This window comes from Pogona vitticeps, chromosome 4, assembly GCF_051106095.1.
Source record: "Pogona vitticeps strain Pit_001003342236 chromosome 4, PviZW2.1, whole genome shotgun sequence".
In the NCBI taxonomy this organism is placed as follows: Eukaryota; Metazoa; Chordata; class Lepidosauria; order Squamata; family Agamidae; genus Pogona; species Pogona vitticeps.
The window spans coordinates 72915316-72931999 of record NC_135786.1 but is presented as its reverse complement, the minus strand read 5'-3'; the positions used below and the strand labels follow the sequence as shown (position 1 = coordinate 72931999).

Sequence of the window (16684 nt, the reverse complement as noted above, 5' to 3'; positions counted from 1 at the left end):
GAATTCTAAACTTGCTGTGCGGAGTGTTTCTGAGAGCCTTCTGTGCTTCTCTTTGCTTCTAGGCTTGTATGGATGTGAGAGCAAGTTCTGTACTCTGGCAGCAAATGGAACTAACTGAGACTATTCTGGGGCACCCAAAGGTGCCAGAATGGCTTTCTACACATCCTTCACATGAAAATCGAGTTGAACATTTGGATAGACTTATACCTAAGGTAAGCTACATTTTTAAAAGATGCTCTGGGATCTGAGGAAAACAGAGGAATGGTGGCAAAATTATTTATTTATCTCACATCTGTATCCCCTCATTTCTAAGACCTTCAATGTGCTATTTTATTTATTTATTTATTTATTTATTTATTTATTTATTTATTTATTTATTTATTTATTTATTTATTTATTTGATTTTTATCCCGCCCTTCTAGACAATGTCTACTTACAATAAAATTATTCATAAAACAGTTAAAACAACAATTAAATTGACAATAAAGTATTAATCAAGATGGGAAAATAATAAACAAAAGACTAAGAAATAAATAAAAGTCAAGTATTGACAGGAGGGAAGGCCTGCCTAAAGAGCCAAGTCTTTAATTGGCCCTTAAAAACACCCAGCGAGGGTGCCAGGCGGATCTCTGATGGTAGGCTGTTCCAAAGTCGAGGGGCCACTGCTGAGAAGGCCTGGTTTCTAGTTCTTTCTTTCCGGGCCTTTCTCGGCATTAGGCCCCTCAGCCGTCTTTACTGGCTATAGCGAGTGACTTGAGTAGATCTAGGTGGGAGAAGGCGTTCTGCTAGATATCGAGGTCCTAAACCGTTTAGGGCTTTATATGTTATCATTAACACTTTGAAATCAATGCGGAAAAGAATGGTCAGCCAATGCAAGGCAGCCAGAGCAGGAGAGATGTGCTGGTGTTTTCTCGTCCCACTAAGTACTCCGGCTGCCGCATTCTGCACCATTTGAAGCTTCCATGTTAATCTCAAAGGTAGCCCCACGTAGAGCGCATTACAGTGGTCTAATCTCGAGATTACAAGCGCATGAACCAGAGTGGTGAGGGCCCCGCCATCAAGATAGGAACGCAGCTTGGCAATCACCACAGATGGTAATAGGTGGAGCGGACCACTGATGCCACCTGGGTTGCCATGGTAAGCCCCGGATCCAGGTGTACTCCCAAGTTGCGAACCTCACTCTTGGTGGTAAGAGTCACCCCCCCCAAAAGAGAGGGAGTTTCCCAGACCACCAAAAGGACCTTCATCTTATCTGGGTGCAGCCTCAACCCATTCTCCTGCATCCATTGCAGTACAGCCTCCAGACAGCGCTGAAGGGACAAAATGGCATCCACTGAAGTAGGTGAAAAGGAGATGTAGAGCTGAGTATCGTCAGCATACTGTTGGCACGAGGCCCCACACCCCCTGATGACCCCACCCAGCGGCCTCATATAGATATTAAACAGCACTGGGGAGATGATTGAGCCCTGCGGAACTCCACAATTGAGACTCCATGGAGCTGGCGGACTTTGTCTCTGCGGCACTGTTGGAGTCCGCAAGGTTTTTGGACCTAGGTGACTTCAACATCCATGCAGAGGCAGAGGTCTCCAGTCCAGCTCTTGAGTTCATGGAAACCATGACTTCCTTGCACATGTCCCAACATGTCAACGGCCCCACACACATGGGCGGTCACATGCTAGACCTGGTGTTCTCCACTGAGCGGAGCCAGTGTGGTCTGATGGGGACTGACCTTGAGTCAGTTCCCTTGTCATGGTCAGATCACCACCTAATAAAATGTAACCTCTCAGTGGCTCTCCCTCCCCGCAGGGAGCACGGACCTATTTTAATGGTCCGCCCTTAAAGGTTACTGGATCCATCACGATTCCAGGATACCAGGATACCATGAGAGGGATTCCAGCTGATCTGTCTGGCGCTCCTGTCGAGGCTCTGGTGGATGGCTCAAAGTGCAGGGGACATCCTATAAGCTACAACAGTGTGAAGCACAGTCCAAGGAGGATTCTTTAATTAGTGACTGCTAGTTAAGAATCCCCAACGTTGTGGGTGAAATCATCCCTAATTGGACATACCATATTTTTCCGTATATGAGACGTCCCATATATAAAACGCCCCCCACTTTTGTAAATCAAAATTTCTTTCATTGCAAGAAAAGCAAGAATTCTAAACTTGCTGTGCGGACTGTTTCTGAGAGCATTTTTGTTGCAAAAGCAGCTATCCCCCTCCAGGTTTTACAAAGAAAATGCAGGGCGAAAGTAGGAATTGCTTTCCCCTTCCATTTTCTTTGCAAAACATGGAGGAGGAAACAGGAATCAAAGCACTTTGATCCCTCCTCCATACTTCTGAGTATAAAACAACAATCAATTTTTCCTTTAATTATTTTAGGAAAAAGTGTTGTTCTTTAGATGGAAGTTACACTGTCATCTATGTGCACAATTGTATGTAATACACTTGCAGATATTTTCTCTTGCATCATATACATACTGTATCACATGCACATGCATGAACACATACTGTGACATTAGAAGAATCCTGCTGGATCAGATCAAGGCTGGTCTAGTCTAGCATACTGTTTACACAAGGGCCAGCCGATTACCTCTGGGAAGTTTACAGGAAGACAATAAGTGTAAGCCCAACAATTAATACATGGAAATATACCACCTCTTGTACTGGTGAGAATATATGTCTATTGTAACTAATAGTCTAATCTTCTATGGATTTATTGAGTCTCCTGTTGAATCTGTCGAGGTTGATTGCTTTCACCATATCTTGTGTTGGCCGATTCCACAGTTTAACTGTATACTGTATGAAGTTAAAATTTGCATTTTTCACATATATAGGCACATGCAATAGAAGCTGTTGCTGAACCTGTTACACGTACCTGAGTAGGGAACAAAATTCAGATCCTCTGTGTGTGTTTTTTTTTTTTGTCCTGTAACTTTTTAAGCGTACTTTGTGTATTGGCAAAATCCTACTCTTGTAGGGAAACGGTTTGACTTATTGTGGTTAATTGCTGCTAATTTGTCCCCATTGCTCATGAGGCTTGGCACCAGTGTTCCCTCTAAGGTGTGCGGGTATGCCGAGCTCCATTGGCACTGTGCAGTGGCAGTCTGGTTGATGCCTCTTTACTTCTGGGTTTTGGATGAAAACCTGCCCCCTGTGCTGATGGGCGAGGCTTCCATGCAGCAAAGATGAATGGGAAGGAATACTGCTTGGCACACAACCAAGAATCCAAGCAGAGACTTGTTAATTAATGGGAATTACGTAGTTACTGGGACTTGTGCAATTTGCCTTCCATCAGCAGTAACTGCAGACCGGGATGTCTGCCATTACTTCAACTATAGGATCTTAAGATGTTACATTTTCAGATTTCTCTTCTAAAAATGATGGTGTAAACCATTGTTGTGTGTTTGTGTTGTACACCATATTTGTTTTCTGTCATACACCCTGCTATGCAAGAGCTGAAAAAGAAATACTTATATTAATGAATACACACCTGTCCTTGGTTTGCAGCCACATTGCATATGAGAAATTCATTTTCCAAAACAGCAATTAAAAAAGAGCAACAACAAAACTAAGAAGAAAATGATAACTGTATTATTATTATTATTATTATTATTATTATTATTATTATTATTATTATTATTATTATTATTATTATTATTATTATTATTATTATTATTATTATTATTAAAGTATAGTTATTTAACTATATGTGATACCCAGTGTGGTGTAGTGGATAGAGTAATGGACTGGGACTCAAGAGGCCTAGATTTGAATTCCCATTTCACCATGGAAACTTACTGGGAGTGTGGAACTGGTAAAACCACTCCTTAAATATTTTACTTACCTTGAAAGCCCGGTTAGGGTCACTATAAGTCAGTTCCAATTAGAAGGCACACAACAACGTCTCTATATAGCAAGGGGAGGGGGAAAATCTGAGTTGTCTGAAAATGACCTAAAGTATGTTTTCCTCATATTTAAGAAAGGGGGAAAATTGACTGTTTTGAAGCCTGTGGAATTGGAGGCTTCCAGGATTAAGAGGAAGTGCTGACTCTCTTTTTGAGAAGCCATAAAATTCAATCTTCCCGTTTCTAATCCTGCAAGGCTGGCAAACGACAGTTTTTAAAGCACTGACATATTTATGTTGAGAAAAGCCATTACTGACCTACCTTGAGCTTTGCAGCAAGAAGTGCAAACAGATTTTAAATCTAGAAGGAACATTTGTTTTTAGGATGGTGGAAAAGGGATTGAAAATGTAAGGTTAGGTTTTAAAAGTTTAGGATAAGAAATTAAGTCAGGTGGAAAATTTAACACATGGATAATCAAAGACAGAAAATTCACAGAAGCAAAAATGGAAATATATTTTGTGCTAACAAATTAAAATTTTTGCCAGACCCATGGGTAACAATGGGTTAAGGAGTTAACGCTAATGGCACCTCCATGCCCCCAAAAAAAGATTGTGGAAAAAACAACTTGAATATTCATCACATATATTTTTTAAATGTGCTGCATAGTTCATGCATCACATTCATCACTGTAGCAAACATTGATGTTTTGAGTGTATTCCTTAGAATTGGTGGATGAAAAATAGTCATTGTAAAATCCAGAACTATTCTGACTATCTAGGTACCTAGGACATTCTTGTTCAAACTGTATGCCACCTTTTTGTACTGTTTGTGAGATAGCCAGTGACAGATAGTGCTGTATTAAAACCATAAACAGTTTTCCTGTCTCATTGGTAATATACAGATTTCTCAAAGCGTGTCTTATAGCTGCTTATATTATGATGAATGGAAGCAGTTGGGGTTACTTAAATAAAGCAGGAAGTATTGGACAATTAATTAATTAATTAATTAATTACCATTATAGTCCACCTTTCCTCCAGTGAGCTTAAGGTAATATGCGGTACATCTCCTCCCAATTTTTAATTCCTAACACCCTTGTGAGGTGGCTCAGGCTGAGAAGAGTGACTAGGCCAAGGTCAGCTAGTGTTTCATGGCACAGTGGGGACAAGAATCCAGACCTCCCAGAAGCAAATATTCTAAAAACATTGTATTTCTGTTTCTGTAAACTGAGACTGTCCTATTTTGAGAAAACAGACATTTCTGGAAAAAACAATAATGCTAGGAAAGGTGGAAGATAACAGGAAAAGAGGTAGCCTAGGTACAAACATGGAACGACTCCCTAAAGGAAGCCACGGGCTTGAGTTTACAAGAGCTAGGCGCAGGGCAGTTAAGGACAGGGCATTTCAGAGACTGCACATTCATAGGGTCGCCATAAGTCAGAGATGACTTGATGGCATTTATCAACAGCAACAGAGGGGTTGATTCACCATATCACCATTCATTCAATGGGCCTACTCTAGTGTGACTTACGGTACTAAGGAACAGGATTTTGGCTGATATTTTTATGATGTCCTTGGTTTTGGCTAAGAAAATGTATTCTTTGAGGTTCAGTTATAAGCTGACCTTTTGGAAAGGTAGGTTTACATTTCCTAGCTACCAAATACAAAGTGGGACTAAGGGGTATATTTTTACAGCCAGAATGCATTTGATTATAGCATCTGCTTCAAGGACCCATAAGAATATAGTGCGGCGCATAATACTCTGATTCTATGGGTTAGTGCCCATAGATACTAGACAAAAAAAGTTGTTGTTGTTTAGTCATTAAGTTGTGTCCGACTCTTTGTGACCCCATGGACCAGAGCACGCCAGGCCCGCCTGTCTTCCACTGCCTCCCGGAGTTGGGTCAAATTCATGTTGGTTGCTTCGATGACACTGTCCAACCATCTCATCCTCTGTCATCCCCTTCTCCTGCCTTCACACTTTCCCAACATCAGGGTCTTTTCCAGGGAGTCTTCTCTTCTCATGAGATGGCCAAAGTATTGGAGCCTCAACTTCAGGATCTGTCCTTCCAGTGAGCATTCAGGGTTGATTTCCTGCAAAATGAATAGGTTTGTTCTCTTTGCAGTCCAGGGGACTCTCAAGAGTCTCCTCCAACACCACAATTCAAAAGCATAGATTCTTTGGCAGTCAGCCTTCTTTATGGTCCAGCTCTCACATCCATACATCGCTACAGGAAAAACCATAGCTTTCACTATGCAGACCTTTATCAGCAAGGTGATATCTTGCTTTTTAAGATGCCGTTTAGGTTTCTCATTGCTTTCTTCCCAAGAAGCAGGTGTCTTTTAATTTCGTGGCTACTGTCACCATCTACAGTGATCATGGAGCACAAGAAGGAAATATCTGTCACCACCTCCATATCTTCCCCTTCTATTTGCCAGGAGGTGATGCGACCAGTGGCCATGATCTTAGTTTTTTTGATGTTGAGCTTCAGACCATTTTTACACTCTCCTCGTTCACCCTCATTAAGAAGTTTTTAAAGTCCTCTCACTTTCTGCCATCAGAGCAGTATCATCTGCATATCTGAGGTTGTTGATATTTCTTCTAGCAATCTTAATTCTGGCTTGGGATTCATCCAGTCTTGCCTTTCGCGTGATGTATTCTGCATATAAGTTAAATAAACAGGGAGACGATATATAGCCTTGTCGTACTCCTTTCCCAGAAGAAGACAAAAGAAGTTACCATACCCATAATTTCGGTGCACTTGTCTTAGACTTTCTCTCAAATGCATAACTCTTATTGCTGAAAAACTCAGATTGTATATGTTTGTGATCCTGTAACACCGGGGAAGGAAAATTGAAAGGACTGATCCATCTAGCAATTTCTAACTTCTCGTCTCAAGGTAGTTCTAGGCACCTCAGTCAAATTGAATTGCTCTGTCTCATGCCTGGCCAAATCAAAGGTCATGGAGGCTTTATGCTGACCCACAGTGTGGTGTCACCACAAAGATGGAAATGAAAGATACAGAAGCTGCCTCAACCCATTTGTCTTCGTTCTTTTAAAACTTATGCAGCATGAACAATACGGTACCTGATCGTTCTTCCAAGCTGTATGTTGGTATATATTTCCTACCCCTGGAAAGTGCCAGGAGCTGTTTTTTCTCTGCCTTGTGGCAAGGGAGCAGTGGCTGTGCTCTGAACTGTAACTCTTCTAGGGCTTACCCCTGTCTTTTTGACAGGTTTCTTTGCCTAGAACAGTGCAATCACAGGCATAAAGTTCCCAGTGTGCTGCTTTCACATTTTGGTTGTCTGCCTTTCATGCAGCGTTGCAGGGCACAGGATTCTCTACGTGGGCAAACCTACATTTGGCACAGATCTGCTGCATTGAAGGGCCTTCGTGGCTTAGCACATCACTTTGCATAAAGATGAATCCTGTGCGTGGAAGCATAATAGGATTTTACATATGTCCAACAAACACCAAAGGACACAAATGGAAAAGTAAACACATTTGCAGACTGTATCATTTTAATTGAAGTGGACTGGAGCAGTATAAAATTCTTTTCTTTGGAAGGTGCAAGAAATGGCTGGATATGTTTTTAAGTGTGAAGTAGCAGTTCTGGAATCTGTTAAGTCCTCCTTCCATATAACTCAATCATTTTCCCCCCTAAAGTAACAAATTCCAAATGTTTTAACTTTTCCTTGGGGGGACTCCTCTTGTCCCCCTAACCGTTTGGGTTGTCTCTCTCTGACTTGATGACCAAATGGCAGCGCTGATCAGAAAAAACAATAGTTTTCTCCGTCCCTTATCACACTAGAAATCAAGGACCAGTCATTGAAGCTGAGCAATGAGAGGTTCTAGTTAGTTAGTTAGGCATCCTTCAGTCTCGAAAGACTATGATGACGTGCTCTGTATGGAGGACTTGGAACAGCGTCTAGTGTGGCTGAAGAGGCCAATTCGAGAGTGACAATCTCTTCCACACTGAAGACAAATCCAATCTGTCCCCTGTCCAGCTCCCTGGTTTTGCTGCTTTTGTGACTTCCTCTTTGCCTCGGCCTGCTGGACAAGGGTCTCTTCAAATTGGGAGAGGCCGTGATGCACTGCCTGCCTCCAGGCTGAACGGTCAGATGTCAGGGTTTCCCATCTATCGAGGTCTATTCCTAAGGCCTTCTGTGCAGAAACAAATAAATGTATGTTCAGTCCAGTCACTGTGAGAATCTATGAAAAACACATGCAATGGAGAGGAATGTGTTGTTTTCCATGTGCAAACATGGTAGGCTGAAGAGCAGGGGTTTGTGCAATATGTTTACGTTGTCCCTGTGTGCCAGAACATGAAAGAAAGGGAGAGGTTGGAGTCTGACTAGGTATGGGCCTTTTGTGTAATTCATGTTCTTTTGACAATGGCTGAAAGAGTACCTCTAAAACATTGATGGTTCCTGTTTCTTTCACGTTCTTCCTACATGTAACCTTTCAGCACCCTTTCACTTTTTTGTCTGCCAAAAAATGATTAACTTTAAAACTAAAATACTTGTATTTATGTGCCAAAATCTTACTGAGTGTAATGTAGTAGGTATAAATCTTGTTGGCAAATTGCAACAAGTTGAAGTTAGTATAGGCATTTACTGTTGAGCCAAATATTTGCCAATAAGATTACACCAACTGTGTTACTCTGGTTGTTGTAACTAATAGGATTTGGCCATACTACCGTGGTGCCTCACACAACGATGTTAATTGGTTCCAAAAAAATCAACGTTGTGTGAAACATCGTTCTGTGAAACACCATTTCTCATAGGAATGCATTGAAAACCGGTTAATCCGTTCCAATTGGAACGGATTGCCATCGTTCAGTGAAAATCCCCATAGGAAACATCGTTGAGTGAAACAATGTTTCCTATATTGGAATGTATTGAAGCCAACTCAATACATTTCAATGCCTTTGCGAAGTCCTTTTTCGCTCCTGTAAAAGTGTCTTACAATGTTTGGACGCTGTTTTAAATGATTGCAATGGTTAGTCCACCTCCTGAAACCTATGCAAACTGATTTTGGTGTTGTTCTGACACTTCGTTAATTTATGATGATTTTTTGAATTTTCTCCATTGGAAACCATTGGATGGTCTGTCTAATGGTTTCCAATGGAAAAAACAAAAAATCATCATAAATTAACGAAGTGTCAGAACAACACCAAAATCAGTTTGCATAGGTTTCAGGAGGTGGACTAACCATTGCAATCATTTAAAACAGCTTCCAAACATTGTAAGACACTTTTACAGGAGCGAAAAGGGAGATCGGGAAAGGGCTCTTTGATCTCCGTTTGCCTTTTAAAGTTCTTCCCGACCTCCCTTTTCGCTCCTGTAAAAGTGTATTACAATGTTTGGAAGCTGTTTTAAATGATTGCAATGGTTAGTCCACCTCCTGAAACCTATGCAAACTGATTTTGGTGTTGTTCTGACACTTCGTTAATTTATGATGATTTTTTGTTTTTTCCATTGGAAACCATTAGACAGACCATCCAATGGTTTCCAATGGAGAAAATTCAAAAAATCATCATAAATTAATGAAGTGTCAGAACAACACCAAAATCAGTTTGCATAGATTTCAGGAGGTGGACTAACCATTGCAATCATTTAAAACAGCGTCCAAACATTGTAAGACACTTTTACAGGAGCGAAAATGGAGATCGTTGTGTGAAAATCCCCCATAGGAAACATCGCTGAGTGAGGCGGCAAATTTAACAGAAAAAGGCATTGTTGTGTGAATTTATCGTTGTGTGAGGCACCCGTTGTGCGAGGCACCACTGTACTTAGAAACTCAGTTATTAAGATAAATGGCCATCTCTGCCAACTCAACACTTTTCTCTGGGTCATGCAGCAGAGTTGAATAGATAAGCTTCCTCCCTCGTAAAGCAGGACTATGTGCAAATGACTGAAATCTAATAATTAGAACCCATGATAAAATGCTTCCTAAGAAACAGATATTGCAGAACACTAGTGATGACTGGTGAGCAGATGTGGGGGGGGGGGAAAGGTGGAGATTTTCATATATATCCCTATTGTGTATACATTAATTATCATTTTACAGTGAGAAGTTGTCAGGAAAGTAATAGTCATAATAGGATGTTGGTAGAAATCTGCATTCTGCCCTGTTAGTGCTTGTTTAGTTAATCTGGCAAAGTATTTCCTTGTTTTGGATGTCATCAGTCTGACAGAGCAGCAATGCCTTTGTAAAAAAAAAAAGCGGGGGGGAATAGGACAGTGTACAACCTTTTTAGGCCTGGGACACACCTTTAGCCCAGACATATATTTTGACTAGCTTCTTAGACTGGAGTCCTAAACATACTTAGTAGGGAATAAACTCATTACCTATGTGCATAAACATGGTATGTACAAATATGCGTTATTTGTCATCAGCAACATTCCCTTTCATTTTCTGCCCAAATGGGTGACAACATTGGCTGCAGGTACAGGGCACTGATGCAGCACTGCATGGCCGTGCACCCATGCAGCTTAGAGGGAACATTATCAGTCATATACAATTTAGGACGATGTCAGTAGAATTTTCAAGGTAGGTGATATGTTCAAGGAGTGATTTACCATTGCCACTCCCCAGTGAGCTTCCATAGCTGAGCTGGGATTTGAACCCACAGCTCCTGAATCCTAGTCTGACATTCTGCTCACTAGACTGCGCTGATTCTTGATGAACAAATACTTTTTTTAAAAAAAATCCATTTATTTATATAGTAGCAGTGCTGCTGTTGTGATGCAGTGTACGTCTGGCTACAGCCCAGTAGCAGATTCCAGCAGACCAGTTAAAGACCAGTGGCCTAGGACACCTGGCACTGAAGCAACAGCTGGGAAGAGTGCTCCCTTAGTGAGACTAAATGTTTTTGCAGAGGGGACCAGCTTCCTTGCAGAAAATTGCTGTAGATATCCTTTTGACTGGCATCTGGCTGTAGGAGCTAACATGCTGAACATAACCCTACCTTTATATGCCTGTAGTTTTCATCTTGTATCTAATGGAGTATAAATCAGTATGGTGTATTATTTAATCAGGCTCCTCTTGCCCCTCAAACTGTTTGATGCGGCATAAGAATGCAAAAGCCTCCACAGGGTAGGAATGTTCCTCTGAGCAACCTTGTAACTCTTGGTGGATTTTTCTTCTTTTGTTTTGTGCACCAGTATTTTAGATAAGTAAAACCAGAGAAAAAGAAGATAGGCTCACTATACAGTCAAAAAAGCCCAGAGCTTTAAAACTTCTAAATCAGTTTAAAGGAGGATTATAGCCTCTTTTTCCAAGATAACACGTAAATCATTGTATTTCTGTTTGGCTAAAATAATCTGTTCAACATTAATGCAGTCTCTTGCAGTGGCTAATGTTGAGCAAGAGAACAGGAGAAACCTTTGTCACTGTAAATATCTGTCAGGGTATTGATTGGTTACTGGAGTAGAAATAGCTTGGTATTTATGACCAATATTGGAATAACAATATATGTATAAGAAGGTTATGATAAAGATATAGATGGGCAGTGGACAAAAAGATTTTTTTTTTTTTACAAATTATGCTAGGAGAGAGAGATATGGGACACATAGAATTGCTTCCATGAAGGATTTCATTTCAGCCAGAGATTGTCAGATTGCACAGATGAGAAGACATTTGTTTAGGCGGAAAACATTTCCAAAAGCTGCTGATAATCTGTGCCTAGGTCAGGTCCTGGAAACCGTCATACTTTACTATACTAGAAAAGAGAATTTTGTTTTAGAGAAAATATGGCACCACACTTCTGCAAATTTAGATGGCATTGTCTCTCCCCCCCCCCCCCCCCCCGGAAGCATTCTGTGTTTTTGTCTCATAACAGCAATAGGTAAGCTCAAGGGGCTTGATGACCAAATTTCTAGGTCAGATGGTCGGTCGATCGATAGATGCACTTGGATTTGGGGGCAGGGATGGGGGTCTTTAGAGGACCTCTACATACCCAGTGCAACACTACTGCTCCTGAAGGCCTCCAGGAACAGAAGCTGATTAATAAAAATTACAGGAAAAAAAACATATATTCAGGAGGCAGCCTTGGACAAGGGAAACATGAGGCTCACAGATTATCTATTGCCTACTTCTGGTCTTCAATAAAGGTGGTGCAGAATAAATAAGAAACTAAAGTTTAAAAATAATTACTGTTTCTTGAAAGAGTAAATGGAATATTGTTTAGCATGCCCCTCTTCCAGTAGTTGACATACTTAATCACAGCCATAAGAGATTTTGTAGCTTCTGCTCTACCGATGTACAGTGCAGAAACATTTCTTTAGACAAACTGGTCATTGTTTATGGGTACAATATTAAAATATGTGCAACCAAAGTAACTCAGTTTACTCCAAATATAGAAGAAGCCTTGCCTATTCGCTCCTCTTTATTATTTTCATTGCACTTCTCATTCACTTGGGCTTTTTTTTTTTTGGCAATACAGTGGTGTCTCGCTTTACGATTGCCCCACACTATGACGAAACTGCATTATGACAATCTTTTTGCTATAGCAATTGCGATCGCTAAACGATGGTCTGGGGTTTTTTTGCTTTGCGATGATAGGTTCCCTGCTTCGGGAACCGATTATATGCAAAATGATGATTTTCCTCCAGCTGATTGGCGGTTTCAAAATGGCTGCCGGGTAAATAAAATGACTCCCCGCTGTTTTCTGGGACGGATTCCTCGCTGGACAGGCACAGAAAATGGCTGCCCTATGGAGGATCTTCGCTGGACTGTGAGTTTCCAGCCCATTGGAACACATTGAAGAGATTTCAATGCGTTTCAATGGGCTTTTTATTTTCGCATTACGACGTTTTCGTTCTACGATTTCGCTGGAATAAATCAATGTCGTAATGCGAGGCACCACTGTAGTACAGTTAAGAAACTGATGGGTTCCATTTAGAAACTGATAACAAGTCCTTCTGACAGTGTAATTATGGTTGTATTTTTCCTTTTGTTTTTGCAGGCACTTGAAATAAGGGAAAGTTGCAATTGCCCTGCATTGCCTGGTCAGGATCCACGCCTTACATTCAAACGGAGAATGCAGCATCTCCTGCAAGCATCTCAAAAAAAGAAAGCCTCAAATGTTGCTCCTCAGGGTCAGGGCAAAACAGAAGTGACTCTTCCGGTCAGTAAAAAGGAGATGCCTATAGACATTGTGGCTGACAAAGGACTTTCAAGGTGAAAGCAGAACTCCTTATTTAGTTCATTGTACCCAATTGTTTATTATACAAGGCTTTTCTGCTTTAAAAACGTCATGGATTTTGAAAAAGCGGCATGGGCACATGTTTATGAATCATGTTGTGACTGCAGTGTCTGTGTAGAACTCCGCTCTTCCATAAACATACAGAAGAAATGGTTGTTGTTGTTGTAAGTTTTTTGGGCTGCTTGGTTGTGTTCTGGAGGTTTTTCTTCCTAACATTTCGCTAGTCTCTGTGGAGATGTTTTGCCAGCACCTTCAGGAGAAAGTTAGTTATATGCTACTTGAGGAGCTACATGTTGGAAGCAGGTCATTCTGTAAGTGAACATTGGAAATTCTTGCTTGCATGGGAGTTTGGATGACACCCAACACAGTACTGCAGTAAGAACATAAGAAGAGCCCTGCTGGATCAGGCCCAGGGGGCCCATCCAGTCCAGCTCCCTGTATCTCACAGTGGCCCCACCAGATGCCTCTGGGAGCACACAAGACAACTAGATACCTCTCTACAGATACCCCTCCCCTGCATCTGGCATTTTGAGGTACCTTCCTTTTAAGCTTGGAGATTATACATCCCTATCATGGCTTGTAACCTGCGATGGACTTTTCCTCCAGGAATCTGTCCCATCCCTTTTTAAAGACATCTAGGCCAGATGCCCTCACCACATCCTGTGGGAAGGAGTTCCACAGACTAACAAAATGCTGGGTGAAGAAATATTTTCTTTTTTCTGTTCTCACTCTCCCAATTGGAGTGGATGTCCTCTGGTTCTAGTATTGCATGAGAGGGGAAAAGAGCTTCCCTCTATCCACTTCATCCATCTTCTGCATAATTTTCTCCATAAGAAATTTTACCACGCAGAGGCATAAATCCAGCATCATCCCAACTGTACAGTCTGAGTGTGACAGAGCTTCTTTCCCCTCCACTCAATGGGATAGAAAGCTCTCCCTGCCACCTACCCCATTCTCCTGAAACCTCCTTTTTTACCAGCAAAAGTCTTGTGTTGTATGTTGGACATGTAACTTAACAAAGAGAGTAAATTAAAAGACCTCCACTTCAGTATCGCAGTGGGATGTGGGGGTACAGGAAAACCTGGACAACAGCTGCATTGTTGTTCTAACTTCCTTCCACTGGTGCATGTTGGACCACAGATCTGTTGATTTGTTGCTGAGAATGAAACAGTCTTCCTTATTTCTTCCTCCTGAGCTGACTGTAAGCTCAGTTAATTGTGTCCATTTCGTTTGGGAACTAATGATAAAAACTCACTGCCTGTTACAAGATTCAATAAATTGACCAGTGGGCTGGCCAGAATGTCATCTAATTGGTTGATTTACTGCGGAGGTTCTCTTGCTTTGTACTTTAAAAAGACAGATTGAGTCAACACTTCAAAGCACTTGTACAGCATTAGGTCAAGTTTTGCTATTTGAAATCATGTAGCACTGAGCCTCTCAAGTAAACAAGTTTTATTGGTTATCGTATAACTTGCTCTGAACAGACCGGCACTTGGTTGCCTGGTAATTAGATGCTCCAACAGACTTGCCAAGGTTGGACAAGATGTCGTGAGGTGCTTGCCAGGCAATTAAAAGACAACTGGGCATCGGCTACCGTTTTCAAACCATGTGGTCCGGAGACAGTGCTGCTACTCTGAAGCAAGTGCCTTGAAGCAAAGCATCTCTGATAACCCCAACGGGAGTCTAATAATTTATTCAGCTGATTCTTTTGCATTGTGTTATTCTTCCTCTTTTTTCCTTTCTAACTTTTACTGTTTCACAGAGTCCCTCATTTTTGCCCTTCTATTCTTTTGAATATTCCTTTAGTCATGTTGAGTTGCCAGTGTGGTGTACTGGGTAGAGTTGACTGTCAAGGAGCTAGAAGTCTTTAATCTCCCAAAAATAGAACAGAAGGCTTGCTCCATTATATAGAAATAAATAAACGCTATATAAGATTCTTCAGAACAAGGGATACTTCTCAGATTACACTCAAGAACAGGTTCCATGTTTTATTGCTGGTGTAATATTTTCCTGGAACAAATTAAGAGTATTTGTGCATCCCTACTAAAGACCTAAGGGCTCATGATAATTCAGTGGCAGCAGTGTGGTGTTTTTTCCCCCCATTCCCCCCTCCCTGAAGAAAATATTTTTAAAATGAAGACAACTGCATTACATAAGTGTAAACAATAATAAAATATGTATATTTCAGAAGGATTTATGAATACATTTGCATAAATAATGATCTGAAGATAATACTGTCATATCCATCTGCATAGCTACAGACCTCTTTGATTCAAGATTTTAAAGTACTAGACCAGTTTATTTCTGAATAACTGCACAAGCTTTACAGACTGGCACCTCAAAAGTATTTTCAGTGGTTCCATAACGTAGACCATCTTTGGCTTCTCTGTCCAGACTAGAAGTTTGCCAGGCATATCCCTCCTCTAACATTGCACAGGCTTCGTACAACACAGAATTCAGCTTCTTGTTTCTCCTCTGCCTCAAATTCCTCCATCCTCTGCTTCAAGAAAAATAAAATGGAAAAATGTTTAAAGATACACATACTGTTAAACGGCAAATTGTGAAAGAGTAAGAAAGATTTCTTTTAGTTCACAGAAGTGTTCTAGCCGCCTAGAGTGGTCTTACAGGCCAAATGGGCGGGGTATAAATCAAATAAATAAATAAATAAAATTCTTGTGTCTTCAGTTCCTGAAATATGAATTTCAGAATCAGTAGTTACAGCTATTGCATGTGCTGCTCAAAGAAATACATTAAGTCAAAGAAATACAAATAGTCAAAATGCTTGAAATACTCAAAAGTGTTGATTTATGATGCTGCATTCCTTAAACCAGGAATCTTGGCTTATCAAACCACATTAGCTGAAATTCTGTTCCTTAGCATAATAGATTGCTCTAAAGTAGGTCCACTGAATCAAGGGAATTTATGGAAGAACTGATTCTCCAAGTCCCAGCTGATTCAATAGGCCTATTCTAGTTGCAACAGAATTTCAGCCATTATATATGAATCTATGCTGGTGGATACAGTCTATTCCTTTTTCTTTGGTGTTCTGGCTTGCATAAGTCATTCAGCAAAGAGGCACTGAAGTCATAGTCTGGACTTCAAACCTGGAATTATGATTTATTCCCTGTCACCCCCACCCCCCAAACAAACAGGAACTATGGAAGTATAAGTCCAGAATTTATTGTCAGTTTATATAATCTGGCCTGTTTGGGAGCAAGGCATAAGCTTCTTGTGTACATTAAGCTATAATCATGGATTGATACAGAATGTTAAACTGTGGATGCCTGATTTATTTTCTTATTTTCTTTCTTTTGAGTGGAATGAGCAAACAGACACCATGCTGAGAAGCCTGGCTTTAAGTGTTATGTAAACTCAGTCAGTGCAAAGTTATACTGCAGCATTTTGCTAGACATAACATGGGAACAATGTTCTTGTTAATAGTAGAACTATCTTGTGAGACAGCACAGCATTTTTTCTGTTTAAATTGCCTCTTTGTTTGGAATTTGCTTTTTAAAAAGCAACTGGAATTGACTGCGGACCAACAAGCTTATAAATTGTTTACCAATTGACTTTTAAATGAAGAAATCAAAGCTACTGGCAAATAATCCCACCTTTCTAATCTATTTGGAAG

The 16684-nt window shown here is 40.7% G+C and overlaps 1 protein-coding gene across 5 annotated transcripts in view; it reads left to right on the top strand.

Moving 5' to 3' along the window:
* The window catches only part of OMA1 (OMA1 zinc metallopeptidase), a 36205-nt gene extending 21842 nt beyond the window's left edge, over positions 1-14363 (top strand). For 4 of the 5 annotated variants that reach the window (XM_072997691.2, XM_078392922.1, XM_020789875.3 and 1 more), the window contains 2 exons: positions 63-212; positions 12814-14363. In XM_072997691.2, coding sequence (XP_072853792.2) covers positions 63-212; positions 12814-13032 — 369 coding nt within the window. In that variant the 3' untranslated portion in view covers positions 13033-14363. The remainder of the gene's footprint in view (positions 1-62; positions 213-12813) is intronic. The other variant, XM_072997692.2, reaches the window with a different exon arrangement.
* The last annotated feature ends 2321 nt before the right edge of the window (positions 14364-16684 follow it).